The 18,989-nt window shown below is 38.0% G+C and overlaps 3 protein-coding genes across 3 annotated transcripts in view; 1 reads left to right on the top strand and 2 right to left on the bottom strand.

Moving 5' to 3' along the window:
* LOC117633710 (heat shock cognate 70 kDa protein-like) overlaps positions 1-3,892 on the bottom strand; it is a 97,698-nt gene extending 93,806 nt beyond the window's left edge. The window contains exon 1 of the mRNA XM_034367432.1: positions 3,776-3,892. The gene's annotated coding sequence lies outside the window, so the exon portion shown is untranslated. The remainder of the gene's footprint in view (positions 1-3,775) is intronic.
* Positions 3,893-7,775: 3,883 nt separating this feature from the next.
* On the bottom strand, positions 7,776-9,503 carry LOC117635384 (heat shock cognate 70 kDa protein-like). Its single transcript, XM_034369715.1, has 2 exons — positions 9,296-9,503; positions 7,776-9,133 (listed from the first exon to the last, which is right to left on the bottom strand). Exons 1-2 carry the CDS (start codon positions 9,501-9,503, stop codon positions 7,776-7,778), a joined length of 1,566 nt encoding a protein of 521 aa, XP_034225606.1.
* Positions 9,504-12,807: 3,304 nt separating this feature from the next.
* On the top strand, positions 12,808-14,700 carry LOC117635383. Its single transcript, XM_034369714.1, has 3 exons — positions 12,808-13,614; positions 13,998-14,180; positions 14,337-14,700. The coding sequence occupies exons 1-3, from the start codon at positions 12,808-12,810 to the stop codon at positions 14,610-14,612; spliced, it is 1,266 nt and encodes a 421-aa protein (XP_034225605.1). The 3' UTR covers positions 14,613-14,700.
* The last annotated feature ends 4,289 nt before the right edge of the window (positions 14,701-18,989 follow it).

The raw sequence follows: 18,989 nt of genomic DNA, 5'->3' as shown, positions 1-18,989 counted from the left end.
CTAAGTCAATACGCGTTCAAAAGTATACTTCAAATGTTGAGCAACAAAATTAAGTAATGATATGTGACTCAAACGCAACCGAAACGGGTGGGTAGCAAATGCAAAACTCAATTGAAATTTTGATTGAAAAAAAAAAGTAATGATATGTGAGAGAACTTTTATTTGTATTTATTTATTTTCACATTAGGTAAGCATACCATCAAAGAGAAGAAAGTTAAAATGTATAAGGATGGCACGCAGTGAACACAAAATCAAAGGAGATGAACGGTGATGCGCATAGTTCCAACAATAATGAGTTCATATCTTTACGGCCAAAAAAAAAAAAAAAAAACCAAAAAATAGTAAATATGAAGATTTCAAAATTTGCCAAATCCACTAATTTTGTGTCTTCTTTTTCAGACTTGTCCTTTAATCCAATTACTTTAAAAGGGAAATACTTTGCTCCTTAAATGTAAGCGGTCATCACAGTCGGACATGTACGCAGAAAACCCAATAATGTTTAGGTCATCAATTGACTCGGTTATGAATCCTATCCGGTCATATAATTTAGCACACCAAAAGGGAAAAAATTAAGGGAAAAAAGTATGCGGATGGATGGATACTCATAAGATACTTTGATTTGAAATGTGGAGGAAGTAGCCTATTGATGAATCTAAGTCAATGCTTTGTTAATATATTAATGAATATAATTTAAACTTTAAAACTTGTCATGTAGAGCAAGTTGAATAGATCGTAGAAGTTTCGAAACAATTTAATAAATTTAATGATTTGTTAGGAAGGAAGGATGGAAATAAGGGGAGGCTTCAGCATCAAGCAAAGTCACAGCAACTTCGTTGCTTATTCCGTTTAAATAAAAAAACATGATGGCGACCATGAATATAACATATCCAAATCAGCCGGAACAAGTCTTTGTCTTTGATAAATGGAAAATAAGCGGAACGTTGTTCTGAATTTCGATGTATCATATTCAACTCCTTGGATTAATTTAATTTCTGGTTGGTTTGGTCCTATAATGGCGCAATATGTGTTGGACCCAATCTCTTGATCCTTAACAATAACAACGACTAGTACTACTTGGAATAAAAAAAACGACTAGTACTATATACATGTATTCAAAGTAGGAATGAAAATGGGTCGAATCATGGTTGCGCACAACTCCCCTTTCCCATTAAGTTTTTTTCCCATTTCCGCCTCAATTATTCCCATAATACTCAAATCGGGTCCCTGCCCTCGTTGTACATGTAAATACCTAATATATTCCTCTCTCTCATCTGATGTACACACTTTCTTAATCACCATCTTCTTATTATATGGGCGTAAGAGTTCCAAGCCAAGTATAGAAAATCATGATGCTCAATCATGGAGCTTGGCTTGTGATGCGTGAGCATTTCACGGGTCAATGTATATGAAACCAACCCCAAAGCTGTCCATAATTTTTGCAAGTAACGGCATGTATCCTCACTTAGTTAATGATTATTTTACTTGAGTAGGAAGATAACGTGATATGTCGCCTTGTTATTTATTTATTTATTTTAAAATAACACACCCACTGTATTTTGAAATAATACCCTCATGCTCATCTAATATACCCCACTTCCTTTGTAACCTTTATGTATCACCGATCGGTTGGTGATGAAGGAGCATCTCACTGGTCAATGTCTGTGCACCAAGCTCCCAAGTGGAAAACCAAATCCCCAAGCCATTTAATATTACTCTATTATTTTTACAAATAATCCTCTCTTAGTTTACTTGTGTATTCACGAACTTGTTTCCATCAGAGAAGCGTGGTTAGGTATGGATGAATGCAATTTAATCCAAGTGACCCACAAAATAGAAGAGATTAGAGTGATTGCGACCTAAGCAATGAACAGTTCATATCATGAGATGACGTTGTGGAGTGGATCCAAACGAGCGGTTAGTTTTGTATTAACTTACTAACCAGTTATAACTTGAGTGTGTTTTTGTATATATATCAAATTGATTTTATAAATATATCTTATTTCAACGTTACTATAGTACTATAGATTATCATTTCTTACTCCATCTTGATTCTCAAATCCCTCAATCTTCTTCAGTTTGTCACGGTTAAATGAGATCGCTTTCTTCTGGCCAGTGTACTTATCCTCAGTAGAGACACTCAAGATGCCATCAGCATCAATAGCCAAGCAAACCTCAAATTCGGGAAGATTCTTAGGCGCTGCAGGAATTTCTTGGAGACTATATTCACCCAAAAAGTTCATACTCTTAGGTACGCTACTCTCACCTTCATATATGCAGAAGTTGATTGAAGGTTGATTGTCCTGAACAGGAAAACGCACTTTCTCCATCATAGGAATTCTAATGTTTCTTGGAATAATTAAATTCCCGAGTCCATTGAATCTATCATAATCGGTAATTTCCAGAACAAATGGCAGAGGAGTGACATCCGAGAGGGTGAAGTCTTGAATAAACTTCCCATTTACATTCCCACCACTTAGGACTGCAGCTTGAATCGCGGCACCACATGCCACTGCCTCATCCGGATTAATGCCCCTGCAAAGCTCCTTCCCCTTGAAAACCTCCTTTAATAGCTCTTGCACCTTTGGAATTCTAGAAGAGCCACCGGAGAGAACGATATCATGGACACTGCTTGTATCTATGTTTGCATCCGTCAAACACTTCGTCACTGGCTCCATACACTTGATGAACAAATCCTCATTCAGTTGTTCAAATTTGTGACGGGTAAAAGTTATAGTGAAATCAGTACCCTCACACAAACAATCAATTTCAATGTCAAAGTCAGACTCAAATGAGAGTCTCTCTTTTGCCTTCTTACATTGGTTTTTTAGTCTCCTAAGAGCTCTGAAGTCTTCACTAACGTCGAATTTCTTCTCCCTCTTGAATTCCTCGACACAATACTTCACCATTCTGTTATCGAAGTCTTCCCCGCCAAGGTGAGTGTCTCCAGCCGTCACCTTGACTTGAAAATCACCAGAACTAGTCATGGTAAGCAACGACACATCTAGAGTGCCACCACCCAAATCAAAAATCATTACGTTTCTCATGCTACTCCAACCGGACTTCTTGCTAAGGCCATAAGTAATGGCAGCAGCACTCGGTTCGTTCATAATACGCATCACATTTAGGCCAGCAGAGACGCCAGCTTCTTTTGTAGCCTGACGTTGCGAGTCATTGAAGTAAGCAGGGACGGTGATAACTGCATTTTTCACAGTTGAGCCCAGGTAGGTCTCGGCAATCTTCCGCATCTTTTCCAGAACCATGGCTGAGATTTCTTCAGCAGAAAATTGTTTATCTTGGCCATTGTGGGTAACCACAATCATGGGCCTGTCAGCTGGACCTTCAACTACCTTGAATGGCCAGTCCTTCACATCACTTTGAATAGAAGCATCATTGAATCTCCTACCGATTAGCCGCTTTGTATCTACAAATTGATGCCGAATTTATTAATTTAGACTTTTATTCTATCACATAAGAATAGAATATTTCATGGTTGAGTTAAGTAGGTATCTAATATAATAGCTTCTTTACATACTTTTTTCACCTTGGAAGGATCTTAACTGAAAGTCAGGGGAGGCCCTGAGCACAAGCAGGCAAGGCTGCCGCTAGGGCCTCCAATTTATGTCAATCTCTATATATACACCAAGTATATATATATATAACTGTAACTTATGATGATTAGTTCTTCTAAGTGATAAGTGCAGAAATATGAGTGAATAGAATTAAAAAGGAGACAGTGAATAGTTATAACAAAAATTGATCATTTAATCCTACATACCAAAGATGGAGTTGGGTGTGTTTCTGACGACTTGGTTAAATGCTGCATCACCTACCAAATTAGTCTCATCAGTTTCAGCGAAGGCAACATAAGATGCAGTCTTCCTGTTCCCGTGATCGTTCAGTATAACCTCCACATGATCCTTCTGCCACACGGCTACTCGGGAATACGTTGTCCCCAGATCGATCCCGATAGCGTGTTCTCGCTGTTCATCCAGATGAATTTCCTCTTTTAATAATAAGTCATCCAACTCATCCCAACTACTTACTGCAGAGACTTTCATCCTTGCACGAATGGGATTGTACTCCTCTGGTAATCCCGCCAGGATGTGTACATGAAGTAGGTCGAGATCATCCACAGGAGCACCGGCAGCTGCGAGATCAGCCGCCAACTGTTTGATAGTTTCTAGATACGTAGTCATCCGCATGTCGGGATCTTTCTTCACGTTGTGTAGATCTGATTTAAGCTGATAGATGCGAGCATGATCGAGACGGGCGAAGTGTTCCTCGAGATTGAGCCAGACCTGTCGCGAAGAGTCAACTCCGGCGGGCATGACAATTTGTTGGAGACTTTCAGATAGAGTGGCTTTTAGCCATTTCAGAGCCTGTTGCTCTCTGCCATACCAATTAGTAAGGGCAGACTGAACTAGGCCAAGACGAGGCTCTGTTCCATTAATGATTCCAGAAATATGATGATGGTGAAAATGTGAAAGGGAGAAAGTTTTCCAGTGTTGATAGCTATATATATCACTCGTGAGTTTGATTGGAACCAGTAATGGTGACATGTTCTCCACGGCCATGGAAGCACCAGGAGATTGGCTACAAGTAGAAGTTGGAGTCTGAAGTTGATGAGTTGATTATCTTAATGTGAAATATATACATATATTTCAAGTACTTTTCAAGTCAACAAATGAAAAGTCTAAGTCAATACACAATATATACATATATTTGTAAGATATATATTTGAATTTAATTTTTCTCATAAACCATTATCGTTTAGCACAAGTTAGCTTCATCACAGAGAAATTTTTGTGTCCGTTTGCCGTGTATGGAGATACAATTGATAAAATTTAAGAAGTTGAATGAAAACAAAATGAATTTCAGGAGGCAATTTCATCTACTCTTGTGATGTGAGGATTGCAAATTACTTCTATGCGGGACAATGCTTTCAACACCCACCTCACCTCAACTAATGTGTTTTTTTTTTTTTTTGGGGCACCTACCTCACCTCATTGTAGGATTGCTAATTCATTTTGAATAATCAACACGATTGTCATCAAATATATTATATAACCAAAAACATTTGGAAGTCTTGGTCACTAGCTATAAGCAAAAGTCATCTCATGTGGGAAACCCATTCATTAGTCATGACCGCGTGCAGCATATCCAATCTAAATATACAAAGGAAAGCGTAATGATTCTGATTTATATATATATATATATATATATATATAAAAGCTTATCATACACAAGTTGCATTTAAAGTTCGATTTTAAATTTGCTTAAAAAAAACAATATAGCAAAACGAAGTTGCAAAATACAGCCTTGTAGATAAAAATTAAAAATAAAAAAAAAGAGTCGCTGGCCCTTTCGTATTTTGTCACACTTAATATAAAACAATTGGAATAACAAGTTTATCCTCGCATAGAATTACTTTAAAGAAAATATTAAATTTAAGAAAGAAAAAAGAAAAAGAGACACATATTATAAACAAAAATAAAAAACTTCCAACATGGTGGAAAAGAGCTTTGATTTGCATACAAGAGGTCTCAGGTTCGAACCTCCATAGCATCTTAAGTGTGTGTGTGAGAAATATCATCTCCCTCTTTGGTTGTCACGCCTGACCGCATTTCTACCGTAGAAGATTGTTATCGTCTCATGGAAGCTCGGCCCCACGGTTTGTTGGAGCTCACGAGCAACTTCCTGTGGTGGTCACCATCTCGATTGCTCCAGCCTCCCACTGCTAACTGGAGTTTCTATAACCCGGCCAAGAGCTCCCCAAAGGCCTCTGCTCTGTGAGTGGCGCAAATGGACTGCCCAACTCACCTAGCATGATATTGTCCCTTTGGGCCTCTGCTATTCTCACAAGCCCAAGGATTTGTTCTCGGGAGCTCACTTGGTGCCTCCCGCGGGTCACCCATCCTCGGATTGCTCCAGCCTCCAACTCGCTTAACTTCGGAGTTCCTACGAACCCGAAGCCAGTGAGCTCCCAAAAGGCCTCACCTAAGTTCAGAGTGGCGCAGCGGACTGGCCCAACTCCACCTAGCATGATATTGTCCGCTTTGGCACCCACGACTGGGCCCTCACGGGTTTGTTCCTGGGAGCTCACGGAGCAACTTCCCAGGGGGTCACCCATCCTGGGATTGCTCCAGCCTCCAACTCGCTTAACTTCGGAGTTCCTACGAACCCGAAGCCAGTGAGCTCCCAGAAGGCCTCACACTAGGTAGATGCGAGTGTGCACATATAAGGCACATCGCCCTCTCTCCGTTTGGTCGATGTGGGATCTCACAATCCACCCCCCTTAAGGGATCCGACGTCCTCGTCGGCACACTCGCACCCCACGGCAGAGTGGCTCTGATACCAAACTGTCACGCCTCGGACCGGCTCTACCGTAGCACGATATTGTCCGCTTTGGGCCTAGGCCCGCACGGTTTTGTTTTTTGGAGCTCACGGAACAACTTCCCAGGGTGGTCACCCATCCTGGGATTGCTCCAGCCTCCCACTCGCTTAACTTCGGAGTTCTTACAACTCCGAAGCCAGTAAGCTCCCAAAAGGCCTCGCCTAAGTTCAGAGTGGCGCAGCGGACTGGCCCAACTCCACCTAGCATGATATTGTCCTCTTTGGGCCTGGCTACATTCTCACCAGCCCGCAAGGATTTGTTCCTGGGAGCTCACGGAGCAACTTCCAAGGGGGTCACCCATCCTGGGATTGCTCCAGCCTCCAACTCGCTTAACTTCGGAGTTCCTACGAACCCGAAGCCAGTGAGCTCCTAGAAGGCCTCACCCAGTTAAGTGGCTAGCCGAATCCGGGCCCAACTCCACCTAGCAAGATATTGTCCGCTCTGGCACCCACGACTGGGCCCTCACGGGTTTGTTCCTGGGAGCTCACGGAGCAACTTCCCAGGGGGTCACCCATCCTGGGATTGCTCCAGCCTCCAACTCGCTTAACTTCGGAGTTTCTACGAACCCGAAGCCAGTGAGCTCCCAAAAGGCCTCACACTCGGTAGATGCGAGTGTGCACATATAAGGCACATCGCCCTCTCTCCGTTTGGTCGATGTGGGATTTCACACTTGTAGTTTAGACTATTACTTGTATTAAAAAAAAAATTAAAAAACTTGCAATTTAGTTTTTACTTACCTTATAGTCACATCCCCTATTACCGTGCAGGTGTTGGTTCTTTATTAACAAGATGATTCTTCCGCTCCTCTGATTGAAGGAAGTTGAGATTCTACTCCCAAAATAAATTGAAAATGAAGGAGCAGTACAACTCCTTAAAAGTCTATATTAAGTGTCTTAACTTTCCGATGTAGGACAATACTCAACACCATTTATTTATTTCTTTACAAACACTTCTAAAAAATTCAGGACTTTAGGTATAGCCAAAAGGTAATAAGGAGTATTAGTTCCGGGCAAAATATTGGTAATTCCGTTCGGTCTTAGAAAACAAATTTCTTTTCAATTTAACTATCGAGATTTTTACTCTTGAGAAAGAAAAAAAAAAATTATAGCCATTTACAAGTTGCTGACGGTGATATATTGTTGAGTCTAACACCTTTCATTATGTAATTTCTTTGACTTTTCAACTATTAGTAAAACTTAAATCTAAAAGGTTTGTAATTTAAAGTGGCACAAGCAGCCAGAGACAGCAACCCATTTATCATCACAAAACAACATAACCTGCCCTCAGTAAAACAATTCAAAGATATAATACTTAAACGCATGAAATAAAATCTTCGGCAGAGAACACTCAGTTCCCTACCTTATCTTAATCCTCAATTCCCTCAAAACCTCTTTCGTGTGTCACCGGTGATTGTGATCTCTTCCTTCTGGCCGGTGGACCTATCCTCGGCAGAGACACTCAAAACTCCATTTGCATCAATATCAAAGTAAACAGCGAAACTCGGAACACCCTTGGGAGCCGGAGGAATGCCTTCGAGGGAAAATTTGCCCAAAAAGTTATTGTTTTTGGCTATTTTACTTTCACCCTCATAAATGGGGAACTCAACAGCATCTTGGTTGTCATAAACAGTGGTTACGTTTGTTTTCAACCTGACGGGAATTCTTGAGTTTCTTGGAATCACAACATTCATGTAAAATTTGGAACTATTATGTTCCATGGTCTCCAACCCAAGTGATAGGGGCGTGACCTCCAAGAGAGTGAAGTCTTCAAGCTTCCCTGTTACATTGCCAGTCAAGACTGCAGCTTGAACAGCGGCTCCATATGCCACCGCCTCATCAGGATTAATGTTCCTGCACAACTCCTTACCCTTGAAAACCTCCTGTAATAGCTCTTGCACCTTTGGAATTCTTGAAGAGCCACCAACAAGAACAACGTCGTCGACATCGCTTATGTCCATTTTGGCATCCTCCAAACACTTTTTCACAGGCTCCATGCACTTGTGGAAGATGTCCATGTTCATTTGTTCAAATTCGTCCCGGGTAAAGGTTGTATAGAAATCTTCACCCTGGTACCAACAGTCAATTACAATGCTGCTTTCAAACGAATGTGAAAGAGCCTTCTTTGCATTCTCACACTCGGTTTTGGCCCTCCGAAGAGCTTTGGAGTTTCCACCAATGTCCACTCGATACTTTTTCTTGAATTCTTGGACACAGTAATTCACCAATCTGTTATCCAAGTCTTCACCGCCAAGGTGAGTGTCTCCAGCAGTGGCCTTCACTTCAAACACACCATTACCTATGGTAAGCAGAGACACATCTAAAGTTCCACCACCCCAATCGAATATCATCACATTTCGCTTGTGCCGACCAGCCTTCTTGTCAATGCCGTAAGCAATAGCTGCAGCTGTCGGTTCGTTGAGAATGCGCAGCACGTTCAAGCCGGCTAATTCACCAGCCTTTATTGTAGCCTGGCGCTGAGCGTCATTGAAGTAAGAGGGGACCGTGATAACTGCATTTATCACACTAATATTTGAGCACAGGAAGTTCTCAGCAATCTCCCGCATCTTCGCCAGAACCATGGATGAGATATCTTCAGCAGCAAACCGTTTCTCTTCGCCCCTGTGTCTAATCACAATCATGGGCTTGTCCTCCGGACCTTCAATGACCTTGAATGGCCAGCACTTGATGTCACTTCGAACAGACATCTCACTGAATCTCCTACCAATTAACCGCTTTGCATCTGTAAATTATTCCCAGTTTAGATATATATACTAAATGTCTTAATTTTTAAATTCATACCGAATTACTTTAAGAAAAATTTGAACCAAATATATAGTTGTCTTGAGACGAGACCAAAAAAAGAAAAAGGAATTCAAAGATTGAGTGATCATTTTATTCGTACCAAAGACTGAGTTGGCGGGGAATCTGACGGCTTGGTTAAAGGCTTCATCACCTACCAACCTGTTAGTATCCGTGAATGTAACATAAGATCGAGTTGTCCTGTTACCCTGACCGTTCACCAGGATTTCTACATGATCAGCCTGCCATACCGCTACACACGAATGAGTTGTCCCCAGATCGATCCCAATTGCATTTCTATCTTCTGCCATTGTTAATTTTCCCGGCTCAAGAGCTTGAAGAAGAATGTTAAAAGATCAACAAGGTGCAGAAAACAGATGTGCAAGAAAAATAATATATGGAAGAAAAATGAAAGTCTAAGGCAATGCTTACGTACTACAATTGTAAGATACAATCACTCCAGCGCGTTGAAAAGTATGCTTGATTTTGGAGCAATGAGATAAAATCCTGTTTTGGGTTTTTGGGGGTAATATGCAAACTCCTGGCGACAGATTCAAGTCAACGATGAAGAAATGTTATGGAAACTCATCTCTATTTTTTTAGGCCAGGCATCTTTATTTTAGCAGGCCCCATTTTGAAATATAAGAGCTTTTCCTTACTATATTCTTAGTGAGAGAGAAGATGTAAAAGTGTCCAATTTGGTAATATAAAGAAAATAAGGATTGAATATCAATTTTGAATAGGTTTTAATGTTCAATTTGAGATAATTTAATAATTTGTTAGGAAACAGATAAGGTAAGGCTTCACCATCAATGCAAAGTCATCGCAACTTCGTTGCTGATTCAATTTAAATGTTCAACGTCATGGTATTCAACATACTCATATAGTCTTTTGTCTTCAAAGGAAGGAAATTGATGGGAAGCAGTCCGACAGGTCACCCCCAATCACTACAAGGCAAACCATTTTCAGAGACAAAACATTTTGTCGCCAAAATCAGAATGTCGTCGGCCAAAGCTTTATTGGCGACGAAACGTAACATGGCATTTGGAAAACGGATAGTATTTGTCCTTATAGATAGAAAATAGGGATTAAATATCAATGTGAAAAGGTTTTAATCTATAAGATTTGTCATATATAATACAATACTTGGAAGTTTGAGATAATTTAATAAATTCAATAATTTGTTTAAAGAAGTAAAGGGAGGCTTCATGTCTGAGCAACTTCGTTGCTGATTCAGTTTAAACCTTCAATATGATGGCAACATACTCAAGTCTTTGTCTTCAATTGAAGGAAAATGATGGGAAACCCATCTCATATGTCTATATCCAATGAAAATAAGGAATAATAACAAGTACAAAAATAACAGTGTAGTGGTTTGGAGCAATTGCTCTCCTTAGATCTTAGGTTCGAGTCCTATAACATTTACTAACTATTCATAAATGTGTTAACTAAAAGTTTTTCTTTTAATATTTTAAAAAAGTCAATTTACCCCGCCTTCTTCCCCAGTAATCTAGCACTGAGACTTTGCAATTTCTTAAATTTAAACTTAAAGAACTCAATTTTAGTTAATGTTTTATTAATCACTAAGTACAAATTACCACTTATCTTTCAGTTTCATCTTATCAATAAATTTCGAGTAATTGAGGGGGCGAAAAAACCAAGTATTTATCAATTGTGAAGCGATATTTTTCAAAATTTCTCTTGCATTTGTTGAAGAAAGAAAAAAGTCTTCGTCTTACAAGTAATTTCAGTACGTACGTAGCATTCTTCAGTCTTACAAGTTGAATATAAGAAATTAATGTAACGTGATTTGGTCTTAATTATTTGGCAATCAGTTTTTGAATCATCACACTCATATATATTGCATTAAAACTTTGGGACCGTTTAAATGTGGACCTGAGTTATCGTTAGTGGAGACCCATAAGATTGTCCTAATTTTGATGTTAGATTTCTCCGTTATTGTAATGACCGTTTGTGGCTAGTTTGTATCGCCCTTTTTGAGTGGTGGTTTTTTTTAACTGAATTACAAATACAATCCCAGAATTTCTATAAATAAATAAAAAGTAGTTTAGATCCAAACTATCCACGAACATATGGGAAGATTAGTTTCTTATGTGTCTTTGGAACTGTTCAGTGGTTTGTAATCTTAGGTCCACCCATATAATACGATTATAAATCTTCAATCACAACATTAAAACACACGTGGGTCGAATTTAAAAACAAAATATAAAAAAAGTAAAAACAGCAAAACTAAAGCTTCTATATTGCTAATATTATTTTCCTTTTTTTCTTTCTTTAATAAAGCCCAAATATAAGGGCCCAAAGGGGAGCCCAGCCTAACAAGAGCAAATGGATCGGAGGACATAGGAAGTTAAAAGGGTCGTGCTTGGTTTTCGCGCTAAAATTTCAGGGCGGAGCTGACTGGTCATAGGGTGCACTTCCTCTCCCATTCGAAGCTCATCGTTCTTGGGCTTATACGTAGCCGAGAAAATTTTAGAAAGTGAAGGATAAAAATCAAAACTTTGAGCACCGAAGCACCATTTCAGAGTTCACCAGGTTGGTTTTTAATTTTTTGCTCTAAGTTCCTTTCTTTTCTATTTTTCCTTGCAATATTTGATTTGTTACCCCTATTTTCTGGCTTGTTGTCTTGGAAAGTTGAAATCTTTGAAGAGAAAAAAAAAACCCATGAAATTAAAGCAAAAATCCCATTTACATCATGTGAATTCATTTAAGTCTTTAATGAGACCGTCGACGGCGTTTTCTGGGTTTCTTCTCTGTTTGGTAACCAAGAGGCATTGGTTTTTTTAAAATTTAGTTGCTGTCAAATTTTTGTTGCAAACTTCAGTCTGAGTGTTCAAGTATTCGGGCACAAAATATCAAGCATAAAACATGTACAGAGTAAAAGCAGGATAAAACAATCTTGCAAAAGGAATAGGGGATTGAAGTTTGTCAATTTGTTTGTTTGGTTGTTTGGTTTTCATTGTATATGAATTTGGAGTTTAGTTCTGTTCGTATGTGTTGTTTTATTTTCAAATTGCTGAAGTTCAATGTGGGAAGGCAAATTTATGAAAAGTTATATTTATCATGTTTGTTCTACAACTGCGATTAATTCAATGATTATAGTTAATTCAGTGATGCCTTTCTCTTGATATAGGTGACACAAACTTTCCCAACCTCTGGAGGCTCTGGTAAATTTTTTATTCGTCCTTTCAGTCTTAGACTCAGATGCAGAACCCTTTCCTTTTCTTTATCTAAATTAGTATAAATGAGATATTAATATTTAATTTGGGCAGCTGTAGAACTCTCATTGTGATAGTATGATAAAGATGGTGAAATATATTGGTTCTTTCAATGTTGCAGGAGAACGATAATGCTTGTAGCTCCACTGCCGCTTCCAACAATTCTATAGATCCTATTACAATAACAAAATAGGAGCACAGTCTCATGGGGAAAAAGTATAAATTCCGAGCAGCTCCAAGTCATCAAGCTCATCTAATAGACAGATTTAGTAATCTTCCAAACGAAATTGCTCATCATATCTTTTCCTTTCTCACTTTTACAAACCTTACTAGAGTGGGCGCTGTGTCCAAGACATGCAGACGATTTTATCTATCAATGCCATCGGTGGTTTTTGGTGAAACTTACTTTGTGGAAAATAAGGAGCAGCAAATAGAGTTGTTGAATTCTTTGGATAGGTACTTATTTAGTCGTGGTGATAATAGGATGCAGCGCTTTTGCATTAATTGGAATTTATGTTGGGAGATTGCTGATGAGAATATTAAAATAATCACATGGATTCATAATGCAGTAAGGTGCAATGTTGAAGTGCTTCACCTTGCTCTCTCCGTAAGAACTAACACGGTGTTTGAGTTGCCATCTTGCATCTTTCTTTCTCAATCTCTGAGGTCTCTCTCTGTGCACTCTGAGATTATTTTTCAAGTGCCCTCCTTATCTTTTTCTGGTAATCTTCATTACTTGAAGTTGAAGGAAGTTAAAATAGAAGATGAGAGGTTTTTCAAATGGATTTCATTTTCCTGCAAATGCATTAAGGAATTACAACTTATTAGGATTAGAGGCATGCCAAATATCACCATTGAAAGTGCGTCGTTGGAATCATTTAAGGTTTGGAGTGGTAACCTCTTCCATCTCAACATCTTTGGTGAGAAACTTAAAGATATCCATATAGTTTGGAGAAAAGCTTCTTTGTCATCAAACACAAAATCTTTTAATATGTTTGCTCCAAATCTCAGAAGTTTGAAGTGGGAAGGCAACTTTATGAGTAGTCAACATCTGGGAAAATTAACGAGTTTGGAAAAAGCAGGGATCTTTATGGAGTCTGAGCTAAATGACTGTGATAATATATTTAAAGTTATTTGCAGTATGTGCAGGGGTAAAGTTAGTCTAAACCAGTGGACTGTGAAGGTAAAGATACTTATCCCTTTAACAAATTCTCTTTCATTTAAGGAGCCATTTTGCAAATCAATATTATTTAGATTATATATTTCCTAGTATCTTTTATAAGGATGTTAAACGGTGCATTTCTTGTTTGTCGAGAGTTCTCACTCTCAGTAATGGTGATGATAATGGTGTTATGATAATTTTGACAATAAAAGGCATGAAGGTTCATATCTATCCTGCAAGTTTTGTTGGAATCCTGCTTGTTATCTTAGTTGCAAATGTAGTGCTAGACTTGACAAATAAAGTAAACTGAGATATATGAGGTATCCTGCAAGTTTTTCCCTTCTAGTGTACAGGTTCTTGTCCTTCTCGTATTTTATATTTTTCCTTTTAAAAATTGGATGCAGGCTTTGGTGAGGGGTGGTTCCATGCCAGCAGCACCATTGGTTGATATTTGTAACTTGAGTCTGCATATTAGGAACTTGAATGATGACCTAATTACAGCAGTGGTATTTCTTCTTGGAGGAATGCCGAATTTGAATACTTTGCACATAAAGTGCACCTTCAGCTCAGGAGTGGCTAATTATTTAGTAAGTGATCTCACTGTTTTGCCTCTGGATCTCCCACTTTTACACACTTATGCATTGACAGCCCTTGCAAATTGCCCCTCTCTATAATTTCTTCCTATTTGTTTGGGAAATTTCCAAATGATTTGCTTGTTTCCTGTTGCCTTGTTGCCTTTTCAGTGTTCCGGGATCGATATGGAATATTGGAAAATACAAGGCCTCGCTTTCATTTATCAGCTCAAAGAGGCAACCCTGGAGCTTTCCAATGGGTTCAATGGAATTGAGTTTGCTAGGTATATCCTCGAGCATGCCCCAAATTTGGAGAAAATGGTCATATTTCATTTACAAAAGTATTCTGATGATGTATGGGAGTTAAAAGACAACGTCATTTCTAATGCCATAGTTGTCTCTCAAGTCAGAAAGCCAGAGAAGAAAAGTTGGTCTGATTTTGTTTAGTCTGTAACAACTTTGTCATGGGATTATTTGATACATGTTGGCATATCTATTTAGATTACATTGAACTCGTGTTTAGTTTACTGCTACTCTGCGGTGTTCAGTTGACTTCATTTTAGTTTATAGATTTGATTTTCAATATTTTCTGGAGCAGTAAAATTGAGGCCACCAACCTCACCATAAAGCTGTGAGTTTGCAATTGGTCACTCAATTTGCTCATGTGTCAAATATTGTAATAATCAAGTGGATTTGGTATTGAGATTTCTGTTCAATCCAACTTCTTGTTTTGTGTTTTTCCTTTTTTTGTTTCTGCTTAACATTTATATATAGTATTAAGATTTCTGTTCAATCCGACTTCTTGTTTTGTATTTTTCCTTTTGTTGTTTGTGCTTAACATTTATATATAGAATTGAGATTTTTTTTGTTTTTGGTCGGAATAAGAAATCTTTCATGAACTAGTATCAACTGACAATTCAAGAAAGAGTCAACATATTGAAAATTTCCAATTCCTCATATTTTTCAGATGGTCAAGTTCATTTAGGGTTTAGTACAAACACCCTGAACCCTTTATTTCCCTTTTGTTTTAAATTTTTAGTAAATTAGTACAAACACCCGGACAACTATATATTATATACAAAAGTACGGCTTGATTACCCTTGGATAGATTTCTTCTGTTGGCGAACAGAGGTCATTTCGAGCTTTAAAAGTGAGATGCCATTGCGGAAGAAGAAACTGTTTTGGCCACCACCACCACCTGTAAGTGATTGTTTACTTAACATACTATTTTTGCAAAATCTCTCATTTCAAGTTCGATAGCTGTCAAATTGTACACATTCATTTTTGAAAATGATTTGAGTTGATTGAGATAGTGTAAGATTTTAATTTGGGTATTTGGAATCTTGATTGGCTGCAAAGTCTAATTGGGCGTTCTAATTTCTTGTGTATGTATGGGTATATATATATAATTAGCTGGTTATAGTGAGAAGTGGTTGCAAAAGTTGGTTGCAGGGGAAGGATATCCCTTGTAGCTCCACCACTGCCTTCAACAGTCCCTGTCAATCATGGACAGATTTAGCAATCTTCCAGATGAAGTTGCTCACCGTGTCGAAAAGATGCAGGCTATTTCATCTATCAGTTCCTTCTGTGAGTTTCAATTTAAGTTTCCTACCATATAGAACAACCAACCAGAAGCGAGTGAGATTGATGAGCTCTTTGGAGAGGTACTTGTTTTATCGTGGTGATCATGGGATGCAAGTTTTCAGCATTAAATGGAGCTTCTTTACAGCCGAAGCTGTAAGAATATTTTCTGATGAGCATTTTCGAGTGATCGGCTGGATTCTTAATGCAGTAAAGTGTAATGTTGAAGAGCTTGATCTTCATTTCTCAGATGGTGTGGCCCTTGCATTGCCATCCTGTGTCTTTCTTTCTCAGTCTTTGCGCTCTTTGTCAGTGCGATTGAATGGGGTTATTCTTGAAGCCCTCTTTATCCTCTTCACCTATTCGCCATTGCTTGAAACTGACACAAGTTAAAATAGTAGATAAGAGGTTTTTCAAATGGATCTCACGGTGCTGCAAATTCCTTAAGGAATTACAGCTTATTTGGATTCGAGGAATACAAAACATCACAGTTGAAAGTTCTTCTTTAGAATCCTTTGTTGGTTGGGTTGATGATTATAACCCTGTTCAGCTCAACATCTCTGGAAAGAAACTTGAAAGTATAGATATACACTGGAACGAGAACACCTATTCATCAGTAAACAGAATATCGTTGAAGATTTTTGTTCCAAATCTTAAAAATTTGCAATGGGAAGGCAGTTTGAAAAATAGTCCGAATCTGGGGAAATTAATGAGTTTGGAAAAAGTTGAGATTTTCTTGAATCCTCGGGAACTTGAATTTGATAAGGTCTTTGAGTTTCTTTGCAGTCTATGCTGGGCAAAAGTTCTTATCATAAACGAGAAAACCGCGAAGGTAAAATTGACACTATTCTCAACACGTTTTGGTAAAAACGATATATTTTGCAATTTGAATTGTTTAAAAGGTGAACTATGTACTTCACATAATTATGCTGCAAGCCTGCAAGTTCACCATTTACATATTTTATTTGTCGGAAAGTGTTCTAAAGTTAAAAAAAATCTGATAATTTAGTTAATATAATGATGTAGATTCTGAGATATTAGTCTTTTTTTATTATGGGGTGTATGTTCTTCTTGTCTTTCTATTTAAGAATACATGTGTGTATTATATGTGAATTTTGTGTGTATTATTAAAAATTTTGTAAAAAATACGTGTATTAAACATGAAAAATATGTACGTAAGTGTACAATACGTGCATTGTTTGTTTTAAAAAAAAATGTGTATTTTACCTAGTCTTTAAGATGTGTACTTAAAAACGAAAGTTTTATTGAAAAATACATATGTATGGGTATAATAGGAGTATTAAATGGGAAAAGGCTAAATTCTTTATAGTGGTAATAACTCTGGAAAAGTAAAAAATCAAAATAGGACAATAAAGATTCGGATAATGCTCTAAACTAATCTTATCGTAAACGAAAATAATCGGGGAAAAAAATTAGGAAAAAAAAAAAAGGGATGCCAGTCTACAGTATAGCCGCGCGGCTATACTATTTGAATATACTATATTTACACAGTACTATACTATTAATTTAAAAAAAATAAAAACCCCCGTATTACTAGCAATTGTAACAGCTCCTCTAAACTTCGGGCTGATGAGGTATAACTCTTAAATAACTATTACTGTCTTGTACATTGAAAAAAAAATGTAAACCTCTTTCATGAAAAACATGATGGCGTGTTTCAAGGAAGGTTCCATGGAAAACATATATTTTCAGTCAAGTGGTCTTGGTATAGAATAATGAAGCTGCAAAACCTTGCTTTCCTCCATCAGCTTGAAAGTTACAGAGACTGTCTTTAAATGTTGTCACTTTCGCGATGCTTTTGCATTTTACTTAGAGGTGCGGCTTCAATCTTTGTGGAGGGCATGGTAGTTTTTGGAGGTTTTTTTGCAGAGGTTAGGGAGACGGGCATGAGTCCTTAGGTCGCGTTTGTGGTCCGCTTTTATTATTATTATTATTATTATTTGTTTCTTTTGAGTGTTGTTGGTTTTATTTTTGTGAAAATTGGATTTGCGCTTCTTGGCGGCAGTTTGTAATTTATAGAATTTTCAAGACATATTTGGTGTGTTGTAAATGAGGTATAGGTTGGTTTTTTTAAATAATTTGGGTCCTTATACGAGGCCCAAAAGTGAAGCTTCTTAATTTATAGGCCAAGCTAGGTCAAGGCCATTATATAGAGAAACTTAAGTGCATCAACAATAATACCTACACAACTCTTTCTAAAGACCAATTTTTAACTACTGAAAATTGCTTTCTATAGAAAATAACCAATTTCTGCCGAACGAAAATTGATAAAGAAGCATTTGACAAAAATGACATATGGAGAGCTTCACAAACATTGGAGTTGGTTCACTCAGATGTGTGTGGGCCGATGCAGGTCACTATAATTGGAGGAAATAGATATTTCCTTACATATATTGATGATCATACAAGGATGTGTTGGGTTTTCTTCTTGCAATACAAATCAAGTGTGTTTTCAGAATTCAAAAGATTCAAGGCCATGGTGGATTTGCAAAGTGGGTTTCAGATAAGAACAGACTGATGAGGTGAATACACTTCAACTGAATTCAGTAAGTTTTGTGAAGACTTGGGGTTTGAAAGGCAATTAACAGTGGCTTATTCTCCTCAACAAAATGGAGTTGCATAGAGGAAGAATAAGACCATTGTGGATATGGCTAGGACAATGCTTTATGAAAAGAGAATGTTAATCAAATTTTGGGGAGAAGCAGTTAACACTGCAGTCTATATTCTCTATAGGTGCCCTATAAGTGCTCTCAAGAATAAAACCCTTTTTGAAGCATTCAGTGGAAGAAAACCTGGAGTAAAGCATTTGAGAATATTTGGTTCTCTTTGCTATACTCATATTCCATCCCAGCTGAGGCATAAACTAGAAGAAACTGGTGAGAATGGAGTCTTTGTTGGGTATGGAACTTGTGAGAAAGGGTATAAGGTGTTTAATATGAGAACTCAAAAAGTAATAGTGTCAAGGAGTGTAATGTTTGATGAGAAAACTCTGTGGAATTGGGAAGCAAATGATGAGCTGCACGTGTCAATTCCTTGGGATAGTAGTGAGGAATCAAGAATAACTGAAGGTGAGGAGGAGTTTGAATCACCTAATCAAACTCTAGAATCACCAAGTGTCAGATCATCACCAAATGCTGTCACTACCTCAGCCCAAGAGAAGAGACAAGCTTCACCAAGACCAAATGAAATTGAAACATCTGAGCCCTATGATCACACATGCTT

Source organism: Prunus dulcis, chromosome 7 (genome assembly GCF_902201215.1).
Source record: "Prunus dulcis chromosome 7, ALMONDv2, whole genome shotgun sequence".
NCBI classification, from domain to species: Eukaryota; Viridiplantae; Streptophyta; class Magnoliopsida; order Rosales; family Rosaceae; genus Prunus; species Prunus dulcis.
This window is presented reverse-complemented; position numbering and strand designations above follow the sequence as displayed.

Bases quoted from the DNA above. Each gene is read 5' to 3' on its own strand.
- LOC117635384 (XM_034369715.1), bottom strand. From the start codon at position 9,503: ATGGCAGAAGATAGAAATGCAATTGGGATCGATCTGGGGACAACTCAT. The intron at 9,134-9,295 runs GTACGAATAAAA...AATAATTTACAG, and splicing joins CCCCGCCAACTCAGTCTTTG to ATGCAAAGCGGTTAATTGGT.
- LOC117635383 (XM_034369714.1), top strand. From the start codon at position 12,808: ATGCCATCGGTGGTTTTTGGTGAAACTTACTTTGTGGAAAATAAGGAG. The intron at 13,615-13,997 runs GTAAAGATACTT...AATTGGATGCAG, and splicing joins TAAACCAGTGGACTGTGAAG to GCTTTGGTGAGGGGTGGTTC. The intron at 14,181-14,336 runs GTAAGTGATCTC...TTGCCTTTTCAG, and splicing joins CAGGAGTGGCTAATTATTTA to TGTTCCGGGATCGATATGGA.